The sequence below is a fragment of the Notechis scutatus genome, chromosome 2 (assembly GCF_049901735.1).
Source record: "Notechis scutatus isolate UNSWTSFEM ecotype Mainland chromosome 2, rNotScu1.2, whole genome shotgun sequence".
NCBI lineage: Eukaryota > Metazoa > Chordata > Lepidosauria > Squamata > Elapidae > Notechis > Notechis scutatus.
In genome coordinates this window covers 181,975,552-181,998,523 of record NC_142010.1, presented here as the reverse complement: position 1 = coordinate 181,998,523, position 22,972 = coordinate 181,975,552, and the positions used below count along the sequence as shown (strand labels likewise).

The 22,972-nt window shown below is 39.1% G+C and overlaps 1 protein-coding gene across 6 annotated transcripts in view; it reads left to right on the top strand.

Moving 5' to 3' along the window:
- The window catches only part of KIAA1958 (KIAA1958 ortholog), a 64,250-nt gene that overhangs the window by 17,640 nt on the left and 23,638 nt on the right, over positions 1 to 22,972 (top strand). For 3 of the 6 annotated variants that reach the window (XM_087957576.1, XM_087957577.1, XM_087957578.1), the window contains 2 exons: positions 9,640 to 9,743; positions 20,077 to 21,257. In XM_087957576.1, the coding sequence (XP_087813702.1) occupies positions 20,102 to 21,257 (1,156 nt within the window). In that variant the 5' untranslated portion in view covers positions 9,640 to 9,743; positions 20,077 to 20,101. Of the gene's footprint in view, positions 1 to 7,767; positions 8,736 to 9,639; positions 9,744 to 20,076; positions 21,258 to 22,972 lie in introns of those variants that run through there. The other 3 variants (XM_087957581.1, XM_087957580.1, XM_087957579.1) reach the window with 2 other exon arrangements.

The window sequence follows — 22,972 nt, the reverse complement described above, 5'->3', positions numbered from 1 at the left end:
TTTTACCGTATCCTTCCCCTGCCACGCCCACCAAGCCACACCCACAGAACTGCTAGTAAAATTTTTTGAATCCCACCACTGCCACTGGGATGCTGCGACAATCATAAGGGTTAAAAAGTTTTCAGTAATGTTGTAACTTCGAACAGTCACTAAGTGAACTGTTGTAAGTCGAGGATTACTTGTACATGGGAACCTTTTTGGAAAAGGGCTACCAAACAAAGTATGGAACATTAAATCTAATGCTGTAGCATCTTCTCTTCTAAAAAGATTCCTCCACCACCACAAGTTTCACCTGTATGTGCATATCTGTTGATATTTTATTTTTATTTATTTTATTTGTCAAGCAAATATTAGATAACAGGTATATGTATAAGCATGGTTATGAATACATGAAATGGATATGAATAAAAAAGAAACAATAGGACAGGGACGGTAGGCACGTTGGTGTGCTTATGCACGCCCCCTACAGACCTCTTAGGAAAGGGTCAATAGTAGGCAGTCTAAAGTTAAAGTTTTGGGGGTTTGAGGAAGAAACCACAGAATCAGGTAGAGTATTCCAGACATTGACCACTCTGTTGCTAAAGTCGTATTTCCTACAATCAAGTTTGGTGCAGTTTACCTTGAGTTTGTATCTATTGTGTGCTCTTGTATTGTTGTGGTTGAAGCTGAAGTATTCATTGACAGGTAGGACATTGCAATGTATGATTTTATATACTATACTTAGATCAGACCGAAGACAGCGTAATTCAAGGTTTTCTAGGTCTAGAATTTCAAGTCTGGTGGCATAAGGTATTCTGCTATGAGTAGAAGATTGGAGAAATATTTCTAGACCTTCTCAACTGTATTAATATCCATTATGTAATGTGGGTTCCAGACTGATGAGCTGTATTCAAGTATTGGTCTAGCAAATGTTTTGTATCCTCTCGTTAGTAGTGTGATATTACTGGAGAAAAAGCTACACAGGATTAGGTTAACAACTCTTAATGCCTTTTTGGCTATGTAGTTACAGTGGGCTCTAGTACTTAGATCATTAGAGATGAGTATTCCAAGGTCCTTGACATAGTTGGGGTCATTAACAAGGTCTTGATTATTCAGCTTGTATTTTATTTTCTGATTTTTTTTTGCCGATATGTAAGACAGGGCATTTGTTTGATGAGATTTTTGCCATTTGTTTGACCATTCTGACACATAGTCGAGGTCATTTTGAAGCTTTTTCTTCTTCCTTTTTAGAGCACTTAATTTGGGAAATGCTGCTGCTGGGGAGGGACTTTCTGACATACAATGACTTTACTTCACACACAAAAAAGTGTGATGTACTCCCTATTAATTAAAATGATACACAGTTTGACCTTTATTTGGAAAAAAAAAGAGGATTGGTAGAAGGGAATAAAAGGCATGTGTGTTTTTTATGTATCGTGGAAGAAACATACATAAAAAAGCTTTTATTACCTCTGTTTTAATACTGGAATTGAGCTCATATAATGAAGTTCAATGTTGGGAGATTGATAGAAAAAGGCATTATACATAATTCAGCTATGGAATTCCCTGCCAGAAGATATAATAGCTTCAAATTTACAAAGCTTTAAAAGGAAATTAGATGAACTCTGGAAATATATACTGTTCCCCAGAATTTAAAGCAGTGTGTCTTTGAGTACTAATTGCTGGAAAGAACCGCAGACGAGAGTTACTGCCATTGTGTCTTATTAGTGAGACTCTGGTTTCTGTTGGAAATAATCTCAGGGAAGAAAGGAGTTGTAATCCAACACATCTCAGCAAGCCTCTTATGTCCATATAATGTACTGATTGTAAGATTTATATGCTAGTGTAACAGGCTTTATGTTTGAACAATTGAACTTACATTTTCAAACTGTTCTGAATTATCATTAACACAATACTCAACTAAGATGAGTGTTACCTTGTGATGTGGCATTTTATTCAAGTATGGCTCTACTCTGTCCTTAATTACGCATTCAAGCCGTGAAAATGTACAGTAAATTCTGAAAGCTATTGCAATAATATCATTTCCTCCACACTCATAATTGCACTGCACAGAGTTTTCATATGGTGGCAAAGCAGCATAAATCCTGTTATGATATATATTAATAACAAAATAGGCTTTGGATGGGATTTTCAGGAGATTTGAAACGATAAACACTGGGCTAATTTCCATATACAGTCGTCTGATCCAACCCCCTTGTTTACTGGAAGGTATTTGAATAGATGGCATATTCTGTTGCTTTTACATTATCCAGACATCTGGGAGGAAAGGAAACTGAAAAGGCTCTTCCAGATAAACAGTCATCACATTTAATTGCATTACTCTTGAGAAATTTAATTCACTCTTCAGTTATGTTTGGGTAAACCAGTTGCATGCAGCTCGAGACATGATGTTATACCTGCTTCAGTCTCAAGTAAACAGTTGTAGAAATGCCTATTTTCATAGATCGGTTATCTATTATTTATTGTATTGTTGTGTCTATGGTATCCCGTAACACTATGATCTGCATGCAACCAGATATTCTCTTATCTCGATGTCAGAAGCAGAAAAGATGTAACAGGGAGTCCTCACAATCTTAATTGTGAGCAGCCGGCCGAAGTGGTGCAGTTGTATAGTGAAACGTCACATGACTGTGCTGGACTTACAAAATAATTCTGCTTCAGTTGTTAACAGGCAAATACCTGTTGGTTGTTAATGCAACATTATATGACCATGGCTTTCCAATTGATGTTGCTTGTTGGAAGCCAGTTGTGACTGATCACATGACTGTCGGATTCTGTGGCCATCATAAAGGCATACCGGTTTTGAAGCACCCAAATCATGATTCGGTGACTGCGGAGATGCTGTGATGGCCACAAGTTCGAGGACTGGTCATAAGCCTACATTTTTTAGCACTGTTGCAGCTTTGAATTGTTGGTGAGGAAGGCAATAGGCAAGTGAGGACTACCTGTTTTCTAAATTGTATTACCAGGCCTGTGCAACCTGTTGAGGAGAAAAGGCCATATTGATAAATTATTTTTTTTGTGGGCCGCAATTATGAGAAGTGCCTGTCCACTTGTTCTATGGGTATTGGAGTGATGGAAGCAGTGGTAATGCTGTCTCTAAATTTACTACTTTTTTTAAAAAAATGGTGGTTATACAAGGCGGCTTGGAAGTCCATATGTTGTGTTGATCTGTTGTATACAAAAGCAGAATTTAAGCTCCTATTGCTTTATTCTATTTCTTAAACCTGAATGGATTATTCTGGATACAATTAAACTTCTCAGTCAATCCATCAAAATTTATTAAGTGCTGGCTGGGGAATTCTTAGAGTTGAAGTTGACAAGTCTTAAATTGCCAAGATTGGACATACCTGGTCTAATATCAAACAAAAGAAAAAGGGCAGTAATTCAATAATTATAAAAAGGAATCTAAAAAAATATGGGAAAATTCTAAATCATTTAATGATCAATGCTAATATCAGGGAGGAACCAGAAAACTTCTAGTAGCTATAATTATTATTATTAATAATAAAAATCTTTGTAACCTTCTTAGAGGTTTCTGAAGAGGGATTATCCAGAAGAACTGTAATAGCTTCCTGGTCAAAATGACAATTAGGAGTGAATAGTAACTAGAAGTATTATATTTGATTGCCATTGTGTATACAGTGGACATTAATAGTAGAGGTGAGACACACCTCCAAGTCTGAAAAAAAAAATTAAGTAGTATGTTTTAATTGGGAAAAAAGAAGCAAAATTAGCTTTTTTGCCAAGGACAAAAAAATAAACAGCATTTGGGAAATCTATAACTATATGCTCAGAAATAAGTTCCCCTAGATTTGTTCCCAAAGTGCACTTGAATGCTTAAAATGGAAGATTAGTCTGTTGCAGAAACACAAAAAATAAATTACTGTAGTTAACAGTAAGATTAATTTTAGCTCAAAGCTAAAAGATTTGGAAGATTAAGTTTAGCTCAAAGCAGACCAAGTCACACACTAGACTAAAAAAAAAAACCCCATTCAGCCATATTTTGATGGAAACACTTGTTACTAAGATATTCTCAAGAACAAAAAAATGGGAGGTTTTGATTCAGTTAACGTAGCCAGAAATATTGCTAAGGAGATTTTACTCTGTGACTGATAAAGACAGATGTTCCAGAAGCAGAGCTACTGAACCTGCAGCCTTAATTTTCTTGTAGACTATTTAAAAGGAGGAAATATTCATATTATACATTCATCTTATTGTTAACACTCAAGGTAGGATCTGTAGATAACTGGATAATTATTGGAAACTTGCAAAACCTGTCTGATTGAAAGAAAACTGGAATGAGAGAAGTGAATGCAGCAGGGGTGGGCTTCAACATTTTTAGCAAAGTGTCTGCCCAGTTGCTGGGTGGGTGTGGCCATGGTGGGTGTGGCTTAGTTGGCCTCCTGCACCACAGCGGGTGGGATTCAATTTTTTTAACAACCAGTTCTGTGGGCATGGCTTAGTTGGTGGGCGTGGCTTGGTGGTCATATTATTGGCTGGGTGTGGTCAACTCAATATCACTCACATCGAGGCACGCATCACCTCGCCTGGCCTCTCATGACTGTGGGGATGCTGCAACAGTCGTAAGTGTGAAAAATGTTCATGAGTCACTTTTTTCAGTGCCATTGTAACTTTGAATAGTCACTCCACACAAGCAAAGTACCAGCAAAGGAGGGAAAAAAACTCCAGAGACATTCCTGAGACAGGAAGTCTTGTCCTGCCAAGAATGTAATAAGAGTTAATGGAGAGACAGTTTCTGTAAGCAACACCAGAATGTTTCCTTCCTGCCTTCCTTACAGGATTAGGCCAGTAATTTCTTCTAATAACTGGTTCTAATAACTGCTTAGAATGTTAACAACCGGTTCTAGCGAATAGGTGCGAACCGGTAGAATCCCACCCCTGCTTCCCAGGCTCTGGAGGCTTTCCTCGAGTCTCCGGGAGGGTGAAAACAGCCTCCCCAGGCTCCAGAGGCTCTCTGGAAGCTGGAAATGGGCCAATTTCTGGCCTTCCTGAACTTCTGGGAGGCCCGTTTTTCTCCCTCCCCAAGCCTCCATGTGTGCCCTGCACTTACCTGCATCCAAAATGGGCCTCATGGGGACTCCTGGGAGGGGAGGGGGGGCAGCGAGGAGTGGGATTTGGGGGTTCTCTGAACTGCACAGAATCTTAGCTAGGGGCTCTCCTGAACCCCTGCGAACCCCCAGCAGCCCACCCCTTAAATGCAGTGAATGCAGTTTCTTTGAAAGCAGCGCCAATCTCAAGATAGTTTTCAAGTATTTAATTTAGCCAGACTTATATAAAACTGTTATTTTGGTCAACCGTTTTGCATTTCCTTAATATAATATACATACCCATACTAAATACAGTTGCAGATGCAATCTGTGTGGTTAAATTACCATTCTGTTCAGCTTCTACAAGTGGACAAATTCCCAAGTAAGATTTTTCTACCATACATATTTTTCTACCAGTGAGTGATGATATCTCTTGTGAGTATGTTTCCCCCCGCACACACACACTATTTTTGACTTTTTGTTCAGTTTCATAGAAATTAAAAGCATGTACTTGAATTTCAGTTTTAGTTTTCACCCCCAAGTACTGAAGTCCAGAGACGTCACCTTGGTGACTTTGTTTAGTCAAAGTTATAGTTTTCCCAGTAGTAATGTATGGGCTGTGAGAGATTAGCACGGTGGCCCAGTGGTGAAGACACTGGTTTTCCCCTCGGAAGATTGAAAGTTTAATCCTCGGCAACAGCAGATGTTTCTCTATCAGGGCATAAACAGGCAATATCTGCTGTGAACTCCACGTAGGCATCAGGAAAGGTATTTGGCCAATAAATGCTCAGTTCCATTCAGTTGCCTTGATCCTATCCCGAATAAAGGGATTAAAGGGTCATAAAAAGAAAAGAAATGTATATCTGTGAGAGTTGAACCATAAGGAACACTGAGCACCGAAGAAATGATGCCTTCAAATTGTGATGTTGGAAAAGACACTTGACAGTTTCTTGGATGGCAAGGAGATAAAATCAGTCAGCCCTAAAGGAAATCAACTCTGATTGTTCTTTGGAAGGAGAGATACTGAACTTGAAGCTCAAATACTTTGGCCAACAAATGAGAAAAAAGGACTCTTTAAGAAAAGCTCCTGATGTTGGAAAACTACAAAGCAAAAGGAGAATGGGATGGCAAAGAATGAGATGGTTTGATAGTTTCATCAACACAATGAACATGAATAAGGGCAAACTCTGTCAGATGGAGTAGAATAAGTAGGTTTGACAATCTGGTCCGTGAGGTCACGAAGTCAGACACAATTTAGTGACCGACCAACAACTGAAGTCTGGCCTATGGCTTGCCATGTTAAAGCTAACTATGTTCCTTAGCCTGAAAAATTTATATACTCCAGTCTTGATATGCAAAGACAGAGTCCCCCAACCTTTCCAAGTTGATGGCCCAGAGCAAGGGGGGTGGGGAAGAAGGGAAAGAGGGGATGGTTTTGTGGGAGAGGCAGGCGTGTGTACATGCACGTGTGCATGTGTGAGTGGAGCCGCAAGGTCCTGTGACACTCATCCGAATGTGGCCCTGAGAGCCCGCGATGCTTGTGGAAGTGGGGATGTGCATGCACGTGTGCACCAGCCAGCCACTCATGCAGTCCTGTTTTGAATAAGCTGCAGACTGATAGTTTGCCCTGGCCCACAGGTTGGGGGGGACCCCTGTGCTAAGAGATATGAACAAAAGAATATTAATGAAGACCGTGCAGTTATTCTTGGGGCTTCATCAGTATGAATTGAGTGTTTTGCTGCTTCTAGATTGTGAAGAGTCAAATTTCTAATTTGATTCATTACTATCATTAAAATCTTTAATGACCTCTGTTGTCTTTTATCAGGTTCAACTCATATATTAGTAGCTTGTTCATTTGGATGGAGTCACCTGGTTGAAATTACAGACACTCTGATAATGTTTCATTTAGATAATTATAATCATGTTTGTAGTGCTGCTTTAATATCAGTTTGGTATTAATTCAAACTATGGACAACAGATTACAAATGTTGGCTCCCCGTGTGTAATTGAGCCCAGCTTAAAATGTTGGTTTTTAATCCTAAAAGTCCTAAATTGCTTAGTACTAGTTTACCTGGAAAGTTGTCTATATTTCTATTTATTTATTTATTGCATTTGCTGCCTGATTCGATAAAAAAAAAGTTCTCTGGAAGTTTTAGCATAAAAATAGTAAAATACATAAAAACCAATAAAAAAGAACTAGAGTATAATAGGCCAATTCATATCTATCTATCTGAACATTATGGGCATTTTTCCAGAGGCCCTACCTCATGATTATTATTCAATGAAATTACATGGGGGGGGGGGTCATTAATTGTACTCTGTCTTGGAACAGCCTACTCACTCAGCAAGATATGTCACATGAGATCATTGGGCAGCAGGAAACATTCATCCAGACTTTTAAAATAAATTACATACCGTAATTAACTTGTGATCTCTCAGTTTTCAAATTATTCTGTGGTTGCTGTGAGTTTTTATTTTTGTTGCATTAATCTTGTTTTTGATTCCGCACAGCCTTTTGTTTTAAATTGGTTTTATGTTTACTTATTGTAATCTTTCCACAAAGTTTCATCTTACACGGTGCTATACAAATGTCATAAATATTTAAAATAAATAACGTTTAGGCAATCTTTTCTTTTTTTCCCCTTTTGTAAATATTTTTTCTTCAAATTAAAAATGCTAGTGATAAGAATGGTAACTTTAAGAATTAGTAATTGTGCTTTGAACTTTGAGTGTAAATCTTCCAACAAGGATTAGATGAGCACTGAGAATCTTTTGAGCTAAAGAAAGGAATAAAAAATATGTTAAATAAATAAATACTGCATTATTTCAAAGCACTTTTTAACTGTTACTGAATAAACCATTGGATTGGTTCATACAATACACTGTCATAAATCATGGCTTACAAATTACATTGGTTATGTTTATATAATGTCCTAAACTAAAAATAAACTACATTGTGATTAATATGATGTATGATCTTAGCAGTAGCTGTGTTTGTACAATACTCTTAGTTAAATGCCATCAAGTAGAACTTGTCTGGTGATGACTGCATGGGTAAATGCTTGACAGCTTGACATATCCCAAGCAACAACCCTAGCTCTTCTTTGAATTCATCATCCATCTCATCCATTGTCACCCCTTAATTTTCTTTCCTTAGCTTTGCCAAACACCGTTTTTCTTTTCCAGTCTCTCAACTCTTCATATCACGTGCCAGAAGGATTGTGCTTGACTGATCACCACCTCAAGGAAACAGTCAGTTCTTTTAATCCAGGACTGATTAATTGGGTTCTTGAAGTCCATGACCTTTTAGTGACCGTCTCCAAATCTGTAATTTGAAGGAGCCTATCTTGTTCGCCTTGTTCTTTTCAAATATCTGGGTTTTAGAGTCATTACTTTCCATATTGTTATAGAAATATCTCCTTTTTAAAAATGAACTTGTTTAAGTTTGTCATAGATTCCATCCCTAGGATTATTATTATTTTTGCTCATGTAGTATTATTTTCCTGTTTAGCTATTCTTGAGCTCATAGGAGGAAACCACCTTCAGTTTTTTACTTTCGGGTGTAAATTTCTTATGCATATTATTTAATTCTGTCTTAGCTTTTATTCTGATGTTGTTTTCTTTCTACTTTACCCAATAACCAACCTACAACAACATTTATGCAAAGCATTCCATAATTCAAAGGTATTTACTTTGTCATGTACTATGTAATATTTTTCTTCATCGTATTCATATACTTCTTAATGATCTAAAATGGGAGGAGGAGGGAAATGGTCTACACACCCAACATAAAATCACAACATTCCCAAATCTGCTTGTTATTGTTACCTTACTATGCTTGCAACCATCTTTTTTTCCCTATATGTACTACAGAATGACTTTTGGGTTTTAAATTAGTGTATTTCACTGGTTAAGATAAAAATTTACCATAGCTAAACAAAAATGGCAGATCTTTTCCAAAAACAATAGCAAAATAAAGAACAATACATGAATTAAAATAGTGTGAATAGACCTATAGACAATGTATTAAAATTGAAGGTGTTAAAGTTTGTTATAAGCAAGCAATAGCCTGAGAAAATTCTAAAAATCAGAGGCTATAAATGTTCTTGGTTTCCTGATTGTGCAAGCAAGAATTGCTATCAGTGGGTAATAATGTTTGAATTAGCATTTCTAAGGATACTACTGATTAAGGCACCAGCTAAAAACCAGGAGACTTGAGTTCTAGGCCTCCCTTAGGCAGGAAAGCTGTTGGAAGACTTTGGGCCAGTCACACTCACTGGTTGTTTTTGTTGGGAAAATAAAAAAAAATAAGGAATATTGGGTGTATTTTCCGCCTTTACTTATTTATAAAAAATATTAAAGGCAGAGTTAAAAATCCTTTTCTGATTGTGTATAACAAGTAGAAACTGTTTGACCAAGCAATGCAACAAACAACACCTTTTGGCCCATGTATTCGTCCTTTGTTGTTTTTATGGAAATACTGATACCCTTTTATGATATCAAAAATAGATTTTACACAACCAATAGATGTACGTGGGAATAATAATTTTACAGCATTTCTTTTATTCCTCTTTCCCCCCCTCTTCAGATAGATAAATGGCTGGCCTTGTGGGTAAAACTCTTGCTTACACCTGAATACGTCCAAATTCAGACCCTCAATCGACTTTAGCTTTTCTGCCTGCCTATATTTTGGTAAGTTTTTTCTTTGTGCATGTTTGTAACTTCACAGTACACAGTACACGTTTAAAATAATGTTCACCTTTAAACATTTAACATTTTACTTTCTTTCCTGGTACTGCACTTGACTGGCTAGGTCAGGAGCATCAAACTCGCAATGACACGTTGTCATGTGACTTATCACAACTTTTTCCCCCTTTGCTAAAACGGAGGTGGGCATGGCCAGCATGTGATGCATCTGGCCCACAGGCTGTGAGTTTGACACCCGTAGTTGAGGTGCACAGTTTGAACTAGGACAATTATTATTGTGATTAGCGTGGTAGTGGTAATATTAAAGGAATGGGCAAGCCATAGGTAGTTCATACTTACTTCCCCTTCTCCTAATGTTTAGTGATACAAAGCTTTAGCTGTGAAAAAGTTAAATTACTGTATACGTACCACTATCTACTACTCATAGTTTCACAACTGAAAACTTTAGAAAATAAATACCATGCCATCTGAATCTAGAGCAAATTGATAGAATTATGATAATGGTTTTGGGTCATATAGAAGATAATGTGAAATATTGTTTTTCATATTTTAATGTGAGGGATAATTTGGCCAAAAACCTGGATATAGCCATGGATAACTGCACACAGGTTCAGTATCTGGCAGAACTTAGGATACATGGCCTGAACTGCAGTGAAGCTCTTCTGGGGATAAGGGCAGTCAGAAGACATGGCTTCTATTAGTTTTGATCAATCTAGTAGTTTCATATTTTTATCAGTTTGTCTAAGGGATGTTGGTATGTACAGAGAGTCCTCAACTTACAGTTCATTTAGTGATTGTTCAAAGTTACAATGGCACTGAAAAAAAGTCATATATGACCATTTTTTCACAGCTGTGATCTTTGCAGGATCCCTCTGGTCACATGATAAAAATTCAGATGCTTGGCAACTGGTTCATATTTATGATGGTTGCTGTGCCCTGGAATCACGTGATCATCTTTTGCAACCTACTGGCAAGCAAAGTCAATGGAGAATTCACTTAACAACTGTGCCAAAAAGGTCATAAAATGGGGCAAAGCTGCCTTAACAAATATCTCCCTTAACAACAGAGATTTTGACCTCAGTTGTGGTTGTAAGTCAAGGACTATCTGTACCAAAGATCTTTACTTGAAGAGAATTCTAAGGTTTGATCATTATATATTTTCCTTTGTTAAATCCTGAGAATAAAAATAGTCATAGGCTAGGATAGAATTACTTGGAGAAATTCCTAAAGTACTGACATTTTAATTTTAACATAAATATGAACCAGTTGCCAAGCATCTAAAATACTAGGTAAACCATTGTGATATCTTTGGGAAGAGTAAGATAAAAATGGAGGCATTCATAAAAGAAATCTAGTTGAGTTTCTGCACAATTGTCATGAATATTTATGGTTTGTCTACTTTGCTTCTTTTGCTGATGAAGAATAGTTCAGTAGTAGCAGTCATTCCATCTGAAATACACTGCTCAAAAAAAAATAAAGGGAACACTTATACAACACAATGTAACTCCAAGTCAGTCACACTTCTGTGAAATCAAACTGTCCACTTGGGTAGCAACACTGATTGACAATCAATTTCACACGCTGTTGTGCAAATGGAATAGACAACAGGTGGAAAGCAGAGGCAGTTAGCAAGACATCCCCAATAAAGGAGTGGTTCTTCAGGTGGTGACCACAGACCACTTCTCAGTTCCTATGCTTTCTGGCTGATGGTTTGGTCACTTTTGAATGCTGGTGGTGCTTTCACTCTAGTGGTAGCATGAGACAGAGTCTACAACCCACACAAGTGGCTCAGGTAGTGCAGCTCATCCAGGATGGCACATCAATGCGAGCTGTGGCAAGAAGGTTTGCTGTGTCTGTCAGCGTAGTGTCCAGAGCATGGAGACGCTACCAGGAGACAGGCCAGGACATCAGGAGATGTGGAGGAGGCCGTAGGAGGGCAACAACCCAGCATCAGGACCACTACCTCCGCCTTTGTGCAAGGAGGGACAGGAGGAGCACTGTCAGAGCCCTGCAAAATGACCTCCAGCGGACCACAAATGTGCATGTGGCTGCTCAAACGGTCAGAAACAGACTCCATGAGGGTGGTATGAGGGCCCGACATCCACAGGTGGGGGTTGTGCTTACAGCCCAACACCATGCAGGACGTTTGGCATTTGCCAGATAACACCAAGATTGGCAAATTCGCCACTGGCGCCCTGTGCTCTTCACAGATGAAAGCAGGTGAGCACATGTGACAGACGTGACAGGGTCTGGAGACGCCGTGGCAAACGTTCTGCCTGCAACATCCTCCAGCATGACCGGTTTGGCAGTGGGTCAGTAATGGTGTGGGGTGGCATTTCTTTAGGGGGCCGCACAGCCCTCCATGTGCTCGCCAGAGGTAGCCTGACTGCCATTAGGTACTGAGATGAAATCCTCAGACCCCTTGTGAGACCATATGCTGGTGCGGTTGGCCCTGGGTTCCTCCTAATGCAAGACAATGCTAGACCTCATGTGGCTGGAGTGTGTCAGCAGTTCCTGCAAGACGAAGGCATTGATGCTATGGACTGGCCCCGTCACCTGAATCAACTGAGCCCCAGACCTGAATCCAACTGAACACATCTGGGACATCATGTCTCGCTCCATCCACCAACGCCACGCTGCACCACAGACTGTCCAGGAGTTGGGGATGCTTTAGTCCAGGTGTGGGAGGAGATCCCACAGGAGACCATCCGCCACCTCATCAGGAGCATGCCCAGGCATTGTAGGGAGGTTATACGGGCACGTGGAGGCCACACACACTACTGAGCCTCATTTTGACTTGTTTTAAGGACATTATATCAAAGTTGGATCATCCCGTAGTTTTTTTCCACTTTAATTTTGAGTGTAACTCCAAATCCAGACCTCCATGGGTTGCTAAATTTGATTTCCATTGATAATTTTTGTGTGATTTTGTTGTCAGCACATTCAACTATGTAATGAACAAAGTATTTAATAAGAATATTTCATTCATTCAGATCTAGGATGTCTTATTTTTGTGTTCCCTTTATTTTTTTGAGCAGTGTATATTTTTGCCCACTGCATTTTTCATGAAAAGAGTATGCAACTAATTTTTAATGGTTTTTAATGTACTATTATTGTGATATCATAGTGCTTTTCATTACTTTAAGTATGTCAGTGTATTCTTCCTGACGTAATGGCCAATGTATATGAAGCCAGAATGAACTTAATCCAGAAAGGGTCAACAATAATGAACCCCTGCAGTCTAAAGTTACAAGTTTTAGTTATTGTTTCTAATTAGATATAAATGTTTAAGTTATAGATAATCTTTGATTTATAACCGGTCGCTTAGTGACTGTTTGAAGTTAGCACAGACCTCCCTTGGAGTTATTTGTGAAATGATTTTGAAGTTACAACAGCATGTGGGGCAAGTTACAATGCTCCACATGCTCCACGACCACATGTTGGACACTTGGCTACCGGCCTGCATTTACAGCTGTTTGTAGTGTCTCACAATCAGGTGACTACATTTTATTATAGGTTTGCTGAAATACAACATTTATTTTCAATTATCCACAAAACTGGCCCATAGTGAACCGTTGTTCCCAGTGGTGGGATTCAATTTTTTTTTACTACTGGTTCTGTGGGCGTGGCTTGGTGAGTGTGGCAGGGGAAGGATACTGCAAAATCTCCAGTCAGAGGTGGTATTTGCTGGTTCTCCAAACTACTCAAAATGTTCGCTACCGGTTCTCTAGAACCGGTCAGAACCTGCTGAATACCACCTCTGGTTGTTCCCCTCAAAAACCTCAATGTTTGGTTAATGAGTGCCTCAAAAAAGATAAAATTGGATCAGTAATGTGGGTGATGTGATTTACTATCCTCACAACTTATGTCGGTGTTGGCTTGGTTCCATTAGAGTTGTAAGTCAAAGGCTACCTGTGCCAACTGCTTTCTGTGAGTATTCCAGGCTTAAAAATGTATCTGCTGGTTAGTCCTAGTGTAACCTAATTTTGTATCTATATAAATGGACTGGAGGGAGTGTTGTTTTGTATGTTACCTGCATCCCGCAGATGGGGCTTCACTTGTTTGCATGGCCAGGTTTCTGGCATGCCGCAGACCAGTGCCAGTCCATGGACCAGGGGTTGGGGACCCTTGATATAGGGGGTGGGTTTCAAATTTTTAAGAAGGGGTTCTCTGCCCTAATGACTGGCTGGATGGGTGTGGCTGGGTGGTCATATGACTGGGTAGGTGTAGCTAACTCGACATTGCTTCTTTGCCCTAATTATCTAAAAAAAGGTATATACCTTTTATATACCTTTAAGGTTATTATTTTGTGCATGTAATACTTAAATAAAAGACTGGATAAAACCAGGCTTAATAGCAGTGACGGTGAGAGGGATCTTGGGAGTCTTTGTGGAGTTTCTGGTGAGTTACATGATTCTTATTATTTGGGAATTAATCCCCTCAGAGGCTAGTGGCTATGTTATCTGATTTTCTCAATGGGTCTCCCTTGCAAGCGCTGAGTGGATTGTTTATCTAGCTTGCAACACTTTTACAAGGTGTGAAATACTCTTGGCTGAACACCCAGAAGTTCAGTTAAGCCTATTAAGAGCTTTCCCTTGCTGCTTGTCTTTCTGAGGTTATTGGGGGCTCTACGAGCCCCGCAGAGTGTTAGCTAGGGGCTCTCCTGAGCTGCTGCAAGCTGCCAGAAGCTCACCCTTGTATACGGCACTTTATGATGTGGTGTTGGTTTGTCCTTTTGAGGCACTACAACTGATGAAGAGACCTTGTGCTGCTATAAGCAGTTGCCCTTGTGCTTGATTCAAGAAATTATTCAGTCAGTCCATTTAAATCATAGGACTGAATCCTAGCAGTTAAAAGAATTCAATTCATTTCCCCCCCCCCCCAAATCAGCCATTAGCTCACACATTTATTTTACTGTGAGATTGTTAATATGCACCAACAGTAGATCTGACTGAGTACGTGGGAGATGGAAGATGGTCCTAGCAGAGAATTATAAAGCATCTGTATTTTTATCTAACCACGGTCCAGCACTGAACTAATACACTTTCAGGGAAAATATGTTTTGTGTTGCCCCAGATAGCGGAAGGCGTTTAATCAGTCAATCTGTTTGCAGTATGTTCAGCACCTGTTCTACAGGCAGACATAGTTGAAGTATGCCATTTCATACTTGGCAAAACAGCCTCCTTCTCCTGAACATTTGCCAGCTGTAGCAAAATAATGGTAGAAAAAAATGTGGCACTGTGCTAAGGATAAAGCAAATGAAAACTCCAGGCCTTAATTAAAATCAAGAAAGGAAACATTGTTCACTGTATATTTGATTTAACTGCTGGGGAATCTATATTCTTAAAGAGTTTCTTAGTAAGAGTCCTAGAAATAGAAAGTTTCTTTCTGAGAACGCATTTAACGCATTTAACTTAAAACACTGATCTGCAATGAGGCTTGGATGGTACAGGTAGTCTTAGACTTACAAAAGTTCATTTAGTGACCGTTCAAAGTTACAACGGCAGTGAAAAAAGTGACATGACTGTTTTTCACATTTCTGACTATTTTGGCATCCCCATGGTCACATGATTAACTAGCCATGGCAACTGACTCATATTTATGACAGTTGGAATGTCCCAGGGTCATGTGATCAGCTTTTGTGACCTTCTGACAAGCAAAGTCAATGGGGAAGCCAGATTCACTTAACACCCAAGTTATTAGCTGAACAACTGCAGTGATTCACTTAATAACTGTGGCAAGAAAGGTCGTAAAATGGGGCAAAATTCAGTTAACAAATGTATCCCTTAGCAACATATATTTTGGGCTCAATTATGATCATAAGCCGAGGAGTACCTGTATAAATAGAAACAAAGCAGACATAGGTAAAGCAAATAGTTCTTACTCTGTATACAATAGTCAATGTAGATGAACTGGAAGAGGAATGAATTTTCACAAAAGCAGAGTATATTAAATAATATGTAGCCAGGAGTCTGGCAAATGGAAAAGGGGAGGGGAGCTTCAAAAGAGACTATTTCAGCAAGCTAATAATGATAGATGTCTGAAGCTGCATTATAATAAATCTGATTATTAGTCCATCTAGCTCAATATATGAATAATGACTGGTAGAAATAGCTCTTAGGAGTTTTTCATGAGGAGATACAAGAGATCAATCCCACAGACTTGTGATAATGGACTATGACATTCCTACAAACCAAAGTGATTATCTTTTTGTTTAATGAGCTTATCTTATTATGATGGGTGTATATGAAAAAAGCTTTGTGTATACTTAAGATTCCTGTGGAGGTCGCAGGGTTCATTCTATAGCCATCTGGCAAATTTCTTTCAGTTGAAGTTGGATGGTTCAGTCTTTGGGAAATGTTTTATAGATCTATATTTGCTAACAATAAGTTAAAACAATCTAAAGCAGACATACTGTTTTTCTCCCCCTGATCCTCTTTAACATCTAAATGAAACTACTAGACAAAGTCATCTGGCAGGATGGGTTTAAATATCCCGAGTATACTGATGATATTTAGATATTCATTTCTCCCTGAGGCTGCCCTAGTGATGCCATCAAGGTGTCTTGAGGCTATGTGGGTCTGGGTAGGGCTTAGCTCTGAAAAGACTCAGTAGTTCTGGGTTTTGGGGCCCCACACCAGGCTAGGCATAAGCATGACATGTAACAATTCATTTAGAGTTCAGTTCTTTATTTGTTTACCCATAGCAGACAAAATCTTGCCAGGATAAACCCTTATTATTCCCAGCCTCACAAATACACTCTGGGAGATTCTAGGGAAAGGCTGTTCTTGCTCTTTTCTTCTGTCTCCTATCCCAATCCGGGTTCGTGTCCCTTCTCTTTTCTGGAATTTGCTCCCTCCTTCCTGAGAATCTGCCTTTTCACTGTAGTCCACCACCCCAGCTGTCCTTCCATAGGCACCATCTCTTCCATCCCCTGAATCTAGTGGTTGTTAACTCTGGATGGAGTAACTCTCTCCCAGGCACTATTGTTGTGTTATCTTGAAGTCTTTCTGTACTCATGGCTCAAGAAGGCAGGTGGGAAGCCATAGCCACGAAGACCTTTGCACAATTAAATCTTGTACAATAGTTGCATTCATTCCAATATCATGAGAAACTGCTTACAACTCCTCATGCCTCACCTCCTGACCAAACTATTGCTAATGTGCAATATGCCTGCTCAGCAGAGCATTTAGAAGCTTTATTTGATCCAGAAAATAATAGCATGTGCACTATTGGATGCTTTACTGCAGAGGTGGGGAACTATACCTCCTTTATGACTTGTGGACTTCAGCTCCCAAATTTCTGATCCAGTATGGCTGGATCAGGAATTCTGGAAGTTGAAGTCCCCCAGTCATAAAAGGGCCATAGTTCCCAAGCCTTGCTTTACTGTATGACCACATGATATTGCTGTTATGTGAATTGAACTGGCTCTTGGTAGGTTCTAGATGAAATTCAAGGCACCGATTCTCATTTTTAAAGCCCTACAAACCATGGGTTTGGTTATTTGTGCGATAGGTCATCTTTCACCAATGGTTTCTGAATGTCACATCATATTAGATGGAGTTAATATGCCCTTGACTCTATTGGCCCTATGAAAAATGCCTTATTTGTCATGATGTTTGTCTTGTGGAATAGCCTTTCCCTGAGATACAGACAGCCCTTGCCATTTTGGCTTTCCAGAAGGCCATGAAGACCTGGTTATTCCTCCATGCTTTGGGGCCAGTATATTAATGGGGCTCTGACATGGATGTGGATGTATTTGACTGGTTGCTATTTTGATTTGGTTATAAGTTTTATTTTAGTTGTTGGTGAATTAAGTTACTTTCTTTGTTCACCAGAGTTAGTTTGATAGATGGGCAACCAATTTGTTTAATAATAATATATTTATTTGGTCACCTGATATGGTAGGGATTCATTCTTAGCAATAGCCCATATATTACTGGGTTTATTTGGGACCTGACTGGGAAAATATTTAATAGTGCGCTACTGGACTTATTTTTTTTAAAGCCCAGAGAACATTGGGAACTCTAGAAAGAAAAATAATAACCAGAATCATAAAAAAAAAAGTTCTGCTAGGCTTTGAACTAGTAAACTTTTGGTTTTTAAGGTAAGAGGTATAATCTTTTTGCTGTTACATCTGCCATGAGAATAGCTCTGAAATAGTAAACACTGACTCAGTTGAAAGGGCATTTCTATTTCTTTAAAATTTCCAATGATCTGCCGGCTTAGCTTTCAAGATACTAAAAGAGGCTGTCTGAGACAGACAGGAATGCTTAAGGAGACATAAAATAGAACATGGACATGGAGCACAAAAACATTTCCTGAACACTGAGAATGTGACAGTTATGGCATGACATTCAGTTCATTTCTTTCCTCCAGAAACAATTGCTAGTCAGTTACAGTGCAGATAAGCTCTAGGAAATTCTTAAAACTATCAGACTTTGGCTTACTGTCCTAAGGCAGAGTGCTCAATAATTGAGGTGCAGCTATAAAGAATACCTTGTCTCTATCAATTAGATCTCCATCTCAGTTATGGCATGAAAAAGGACTAGTCTGGCAGATATTAGGGTGCTTTTTCCTTCCTATAAGTGATTATTATCTTGATTCTTCATTCATTCTGTTCTTTTCAGTCATGCAAAAACAAAAAAAAAGCTAAGTTCCTAGCCATACAATAGATTCCCCCTTCAAAAGAACTAATGATAGTACAAATCAGCGAAATGTTGGAAGTGTTATCAGGTACCTGGATCATACTACCATATGTGGTGGACATGGGCAGAAGCTAAAAGATATTGGACTAAAATACAAAACAACATATAGATTTAAAGCCTGAGATATCTTTATTGGGGATTTTGCCTGAAAACTGTAGCAACAAAATAACATATTTGATTATTCATGTATTAACAGCAGCTAGGATTGTATTTGCTCAAAATTGGAAAAATGAGAAAATTCCGATGGAGGAGGAGGTGATTAAGAAAATAATAGAATGTGCAGAAATGAGTAGGTTAACATTAGCAAGAAGAGAAGGAGTATTATAAGATTTGGGATTTATTTTATGGATGGTTAGAAAGTAGAGTAAGAAATTAAAGGATACTGTAATAATGATATACTGTAAAAGATCATTTTGAATAAATTATAACATAAATATAATTTAGTAAGAGTTGGGATTTGCTTTCAAGAGTAGCTGGAAACTGAAATAAAAAAACCTAATGACATTGTAATAATGATATAATAGGATATATAATGTTGATTAGATGATAATATGAATGTAAATTCAACAAGAAATGTATACAAATATTATGTGCACAAGATATATGTACCCAGGTGACACACTGTATAATTGAAAGAAGGTTTTATTTGTTGTTTTTGTTATTAAAATAAAAAACTTTTTTTAAAAAATAAACTAATGATATCAATGTTGTGGGGTCTTTTAATGATCCCATAATCCCTTGCATCAGGGTGGAGTCGGGACAACAGAATGGAGATGAGTGTTTACTGGTCAGATGACCTTCCTGTCACCAATGTAAAGTTCGCTGCAGATATTTTCTCATTGTGCCTAGAGAGAGAAATATCTGCCGCTACCCAGAATTGAATTCACAGCCTCCTCATTATGAGGCACCCCTAGACCACTGCACCACTCCAATGATAGCATTCTTATGTGACAAAAATTAAGAAAATTATATATTTGTTACTTCAAAATGTTCTACAGTCTAAAACTGATCTTCTATAACCTCTGTGAAGTCGTTTGAAATGATTGGTCATTTATTTATCATTCTGTCTTTGCTTATGATATTCAGGGGATGTAGGGAAATATCTTCCATCAATTAAATTATTCATATAGGTAGTCCTCGAATTATGATTGAGCCCAAAATTTCTTTTGCTAAGTGAAACATTTGTTAAGTGAGTTTTGTCCCATTTTACGATCTTTCTTGTCGCCGTTGTTAACTGGATCACTTAACAACTTAACCTTGTTAAGATAGTAACAGAGTTGCTAAATGAATCTGGCTTTTCCATTGAGTTTGCTTGCCAGAAGGTTACAAAAGATGATCTCATGATCCCGGCACACTGCAACCGTCATAAATATGAGTCAGTTGCCAAGTGCCTGAATTTTTGATCATGTGACCATGGGGAGGTTGCAGTGGTCATAAGTGTGAAAAATGGTCATAGGTCACTTTTTCAGTACCATTGTAACTTCAAAGGGTCACTAAAAGAACTGTTGTACGTCTAGGACTCACCCGTATTTTGTGGAATATGTATTCTAATTTAAGTACAGACTTTGGTTCTAATGCGGTTCTTTTTTTTTCTTTCTTTTTCTTCCAAGGAACAAAGTTATTGAGTGATGCACCATGGAAGACTGTCTCCATACATCTTCCGAAAACCTTTCCAAGCTGGTCAGTTGGGCCCACAGTCATGGTACCATTTGCAGCCTCATTCCAAATTTAAAACACCTACTTTCAGAGGGTTCCCATGGCAACCTGACAGCTATGTGGGGCTGCAGTGCAGGCCATGCCTATCACTGGCCGCTGACAGCTACTTGTAGGGCTGGCTCACAAGAAAGAGTTTGTTTCCAGGATAACAGAAGTTTCAACTCTGATAGCCCCAGCATAATTGGCATGCCTTCAGACCCACAAGCCAGCCCAGTGGAACGCTATCCGGGGAGGTCAGGAAAAGCAAAGTTGGACTGTAACAGAACCAGAGATTCCTGCGATTTCTCCTACTGTAGTGAACCTTCTGAATTGGACGAAACAGTGGAGGAATACGAAGATGAATCTAATCTTTTTGACATGGTCTGTGAGTCCTCGGTGACCGACGAAGATAGTGATTTTGAACCTCATCGTCAAAGGTCTCAGATAAATTCCCTTAAAAGGCCCGGCCCGTCTTCTTCACTGCATTTGGACTCTCAGTCTCAGGTCATTGATGGAAGCAGCAATGATGTTGTTTTAACCAAAAAAATAAAGCAAGAACTCCCCGAGGATTATTATATTGTGGCTAATGCCGAAATCACCGGTGGCATTGATGGCCCTGCATTGTCCTTGACACACATGTCAAAACCTAAAGGTGGAACCTCCTATCCTGTGGCATCTAAGTTAAGTTCTCAATCCTCTCCTTCCCTCAGTGCTGACTTTGATTTACAGAATGTTTCAGCCTCTTCACAAGTTACATCCAGGCCAGTGACCCAGAAACCTCCCAAACTCAATCTGCCATCCTCAAGCAGAAGGCCTGGTAACATCTCGACCGCAAATCCTCAGGTGGCCCTCCAGGTGCCTGCCAGCACTTCTAATTCTGGCAAACCTATCAGCATTCCTTTATCAGCCTTGCAGCTTCCTGGGCAAGAAGAGCTGTCGGCCTCAGAAGATCTCCTCCAACCTGGCCCAAATCAAATTTCCAGTGATGTAGCATTGTCTCCTTCTGTTAGCACAGAGCCGGAAGTTAGCTCTAGCCAGCAGCAGCCGAGCACTGCTCCCAGCACAGTCACTGAGCCGGTGGCACAGACAATAGCAGGTATCAACATTTCGAATGTTTGTAATGATTATTTGCTTGATGCATTTTTTTTTTAAAAAAAAAACCATGGTATTTTTTTCCAGAAGTTATTTTTTAAAATTCAATTGCTAATTGGTTAATAGTGGTGGTAGTGGTGGTAGGAATACCATTCCTGTTGAAAACTTGAGACCATTAGGAATCAAAAACTTACCAAAAATCAGTGTGATTTGGAGCCAAGATAAGTAGTACATAGCAATAGCACTTATATACCGCTTTATAGTGCTTTATAGCTCTCTCTAAGTGGTTTACAGAGTCAGCCTATTGCCCCCAATAATCTGGGTCTTCATTTTACCAACCTCGGAAGGATGGAACGCTGAGTCAACTGTGAGCTGGTTAGGATTGAACTCCTGGCAGTGGGCAGAATTAGCATACAATACTGCATTCTAACCACAGTGCCACCAGGGCTCCTGATACTAGATAATAAAATAGCTAATAATAGATTTATTGGCCAGGACAGTAACCTACCACATCCTAATCACAGTTTCTAATACTGTTATAGAAAGGAATTATGTCTAACACAGTATACCAATTATATTGGATCTTTATGCACATCATTTGTTTTCTAAATGTATTCATGGTTCCTAGAAGATAAGAACTTCAGGTAGATCATATATCAGGGCGGGGGGGGGGGAGAATTCAAATTTTTTAACAACCGGTTCTGTGGGCGTGGCTTAGGTGGTGGGCATGGCTTGCTGGTCATGTGACTGGGTGGATGTGGCTTGGTGGTCATATTATTGGCTGGGTGTGGTCAACTCAATATCACTCACATTGAGGCACGCATCACTTCGCCTGGCCTCTCATGACTGTGGGGATGCTGCAACAGTCGTGAGTGTGAAAAATGGTCATAAGTCATTTTTTTCAGTGCCATTGTAACTTTGAATGGTCACTCGACACAAGCAGACTACCAGCAAAGGAGGGGAAAAAACTCCAGAGATGTTCCTGAGACAGGAAGTCTAGTCCTGCCAAAAATGTAATAAAGGTTAATGGAGAGGCAGTTTCTGTAAGCAATACCAGAATGTTTCCTTCCTGCCTTCCTTACAGGATTAGGCCAGTAATTTCTTCTAACAACCGGTTCTCTGAACTGCTTAGAATGTTAACAACTGGTTCTAGTGAATAGGTGCAAACCGGTAGAATCCCACCCCTGTATCAGGGTTGCACACCCCCTGAAATGAGTTGACAAAAACACAGCATGGCTTACCAGAAAGAATTTCATTAGATTTCCCAAGGAAAGGGATATCTGTACCTATTTTGTGAAGAAAGTTCCTTTTTGCACTGCCAGAACTTATATCAGCTTCAGCCTGTATCTCTGTTCCTGACACTCTGGTTAGATTCAGACAAATTTCAACTCAACCAAGAAAAATGTGAAAATGTCAGCATTCCAAGTAAACCCTCATTAGAAATAGGAGCATCAGGAGTTCTGAGTGCCATTAAGCAGGGGGTTGTTGGTTGGGGTTTTTTTTTAAAGCTATTCCTCTTTATCCTTTAAAATAGTTGTGAAATAAAGAATAAAAGACAAAAGCAGGGGAAATGGGAGGATTACAAAAAAAAAAAACAAACCCCACATTTTTGTCATAAAATTTTGTCAATGAACCAGAGTAGTCATACTAAATCTCACCTGGTAGCATAACACATTTCTGTTTCTTGAAACTTAAAAACAAGAATGCTGATGGGAAGTT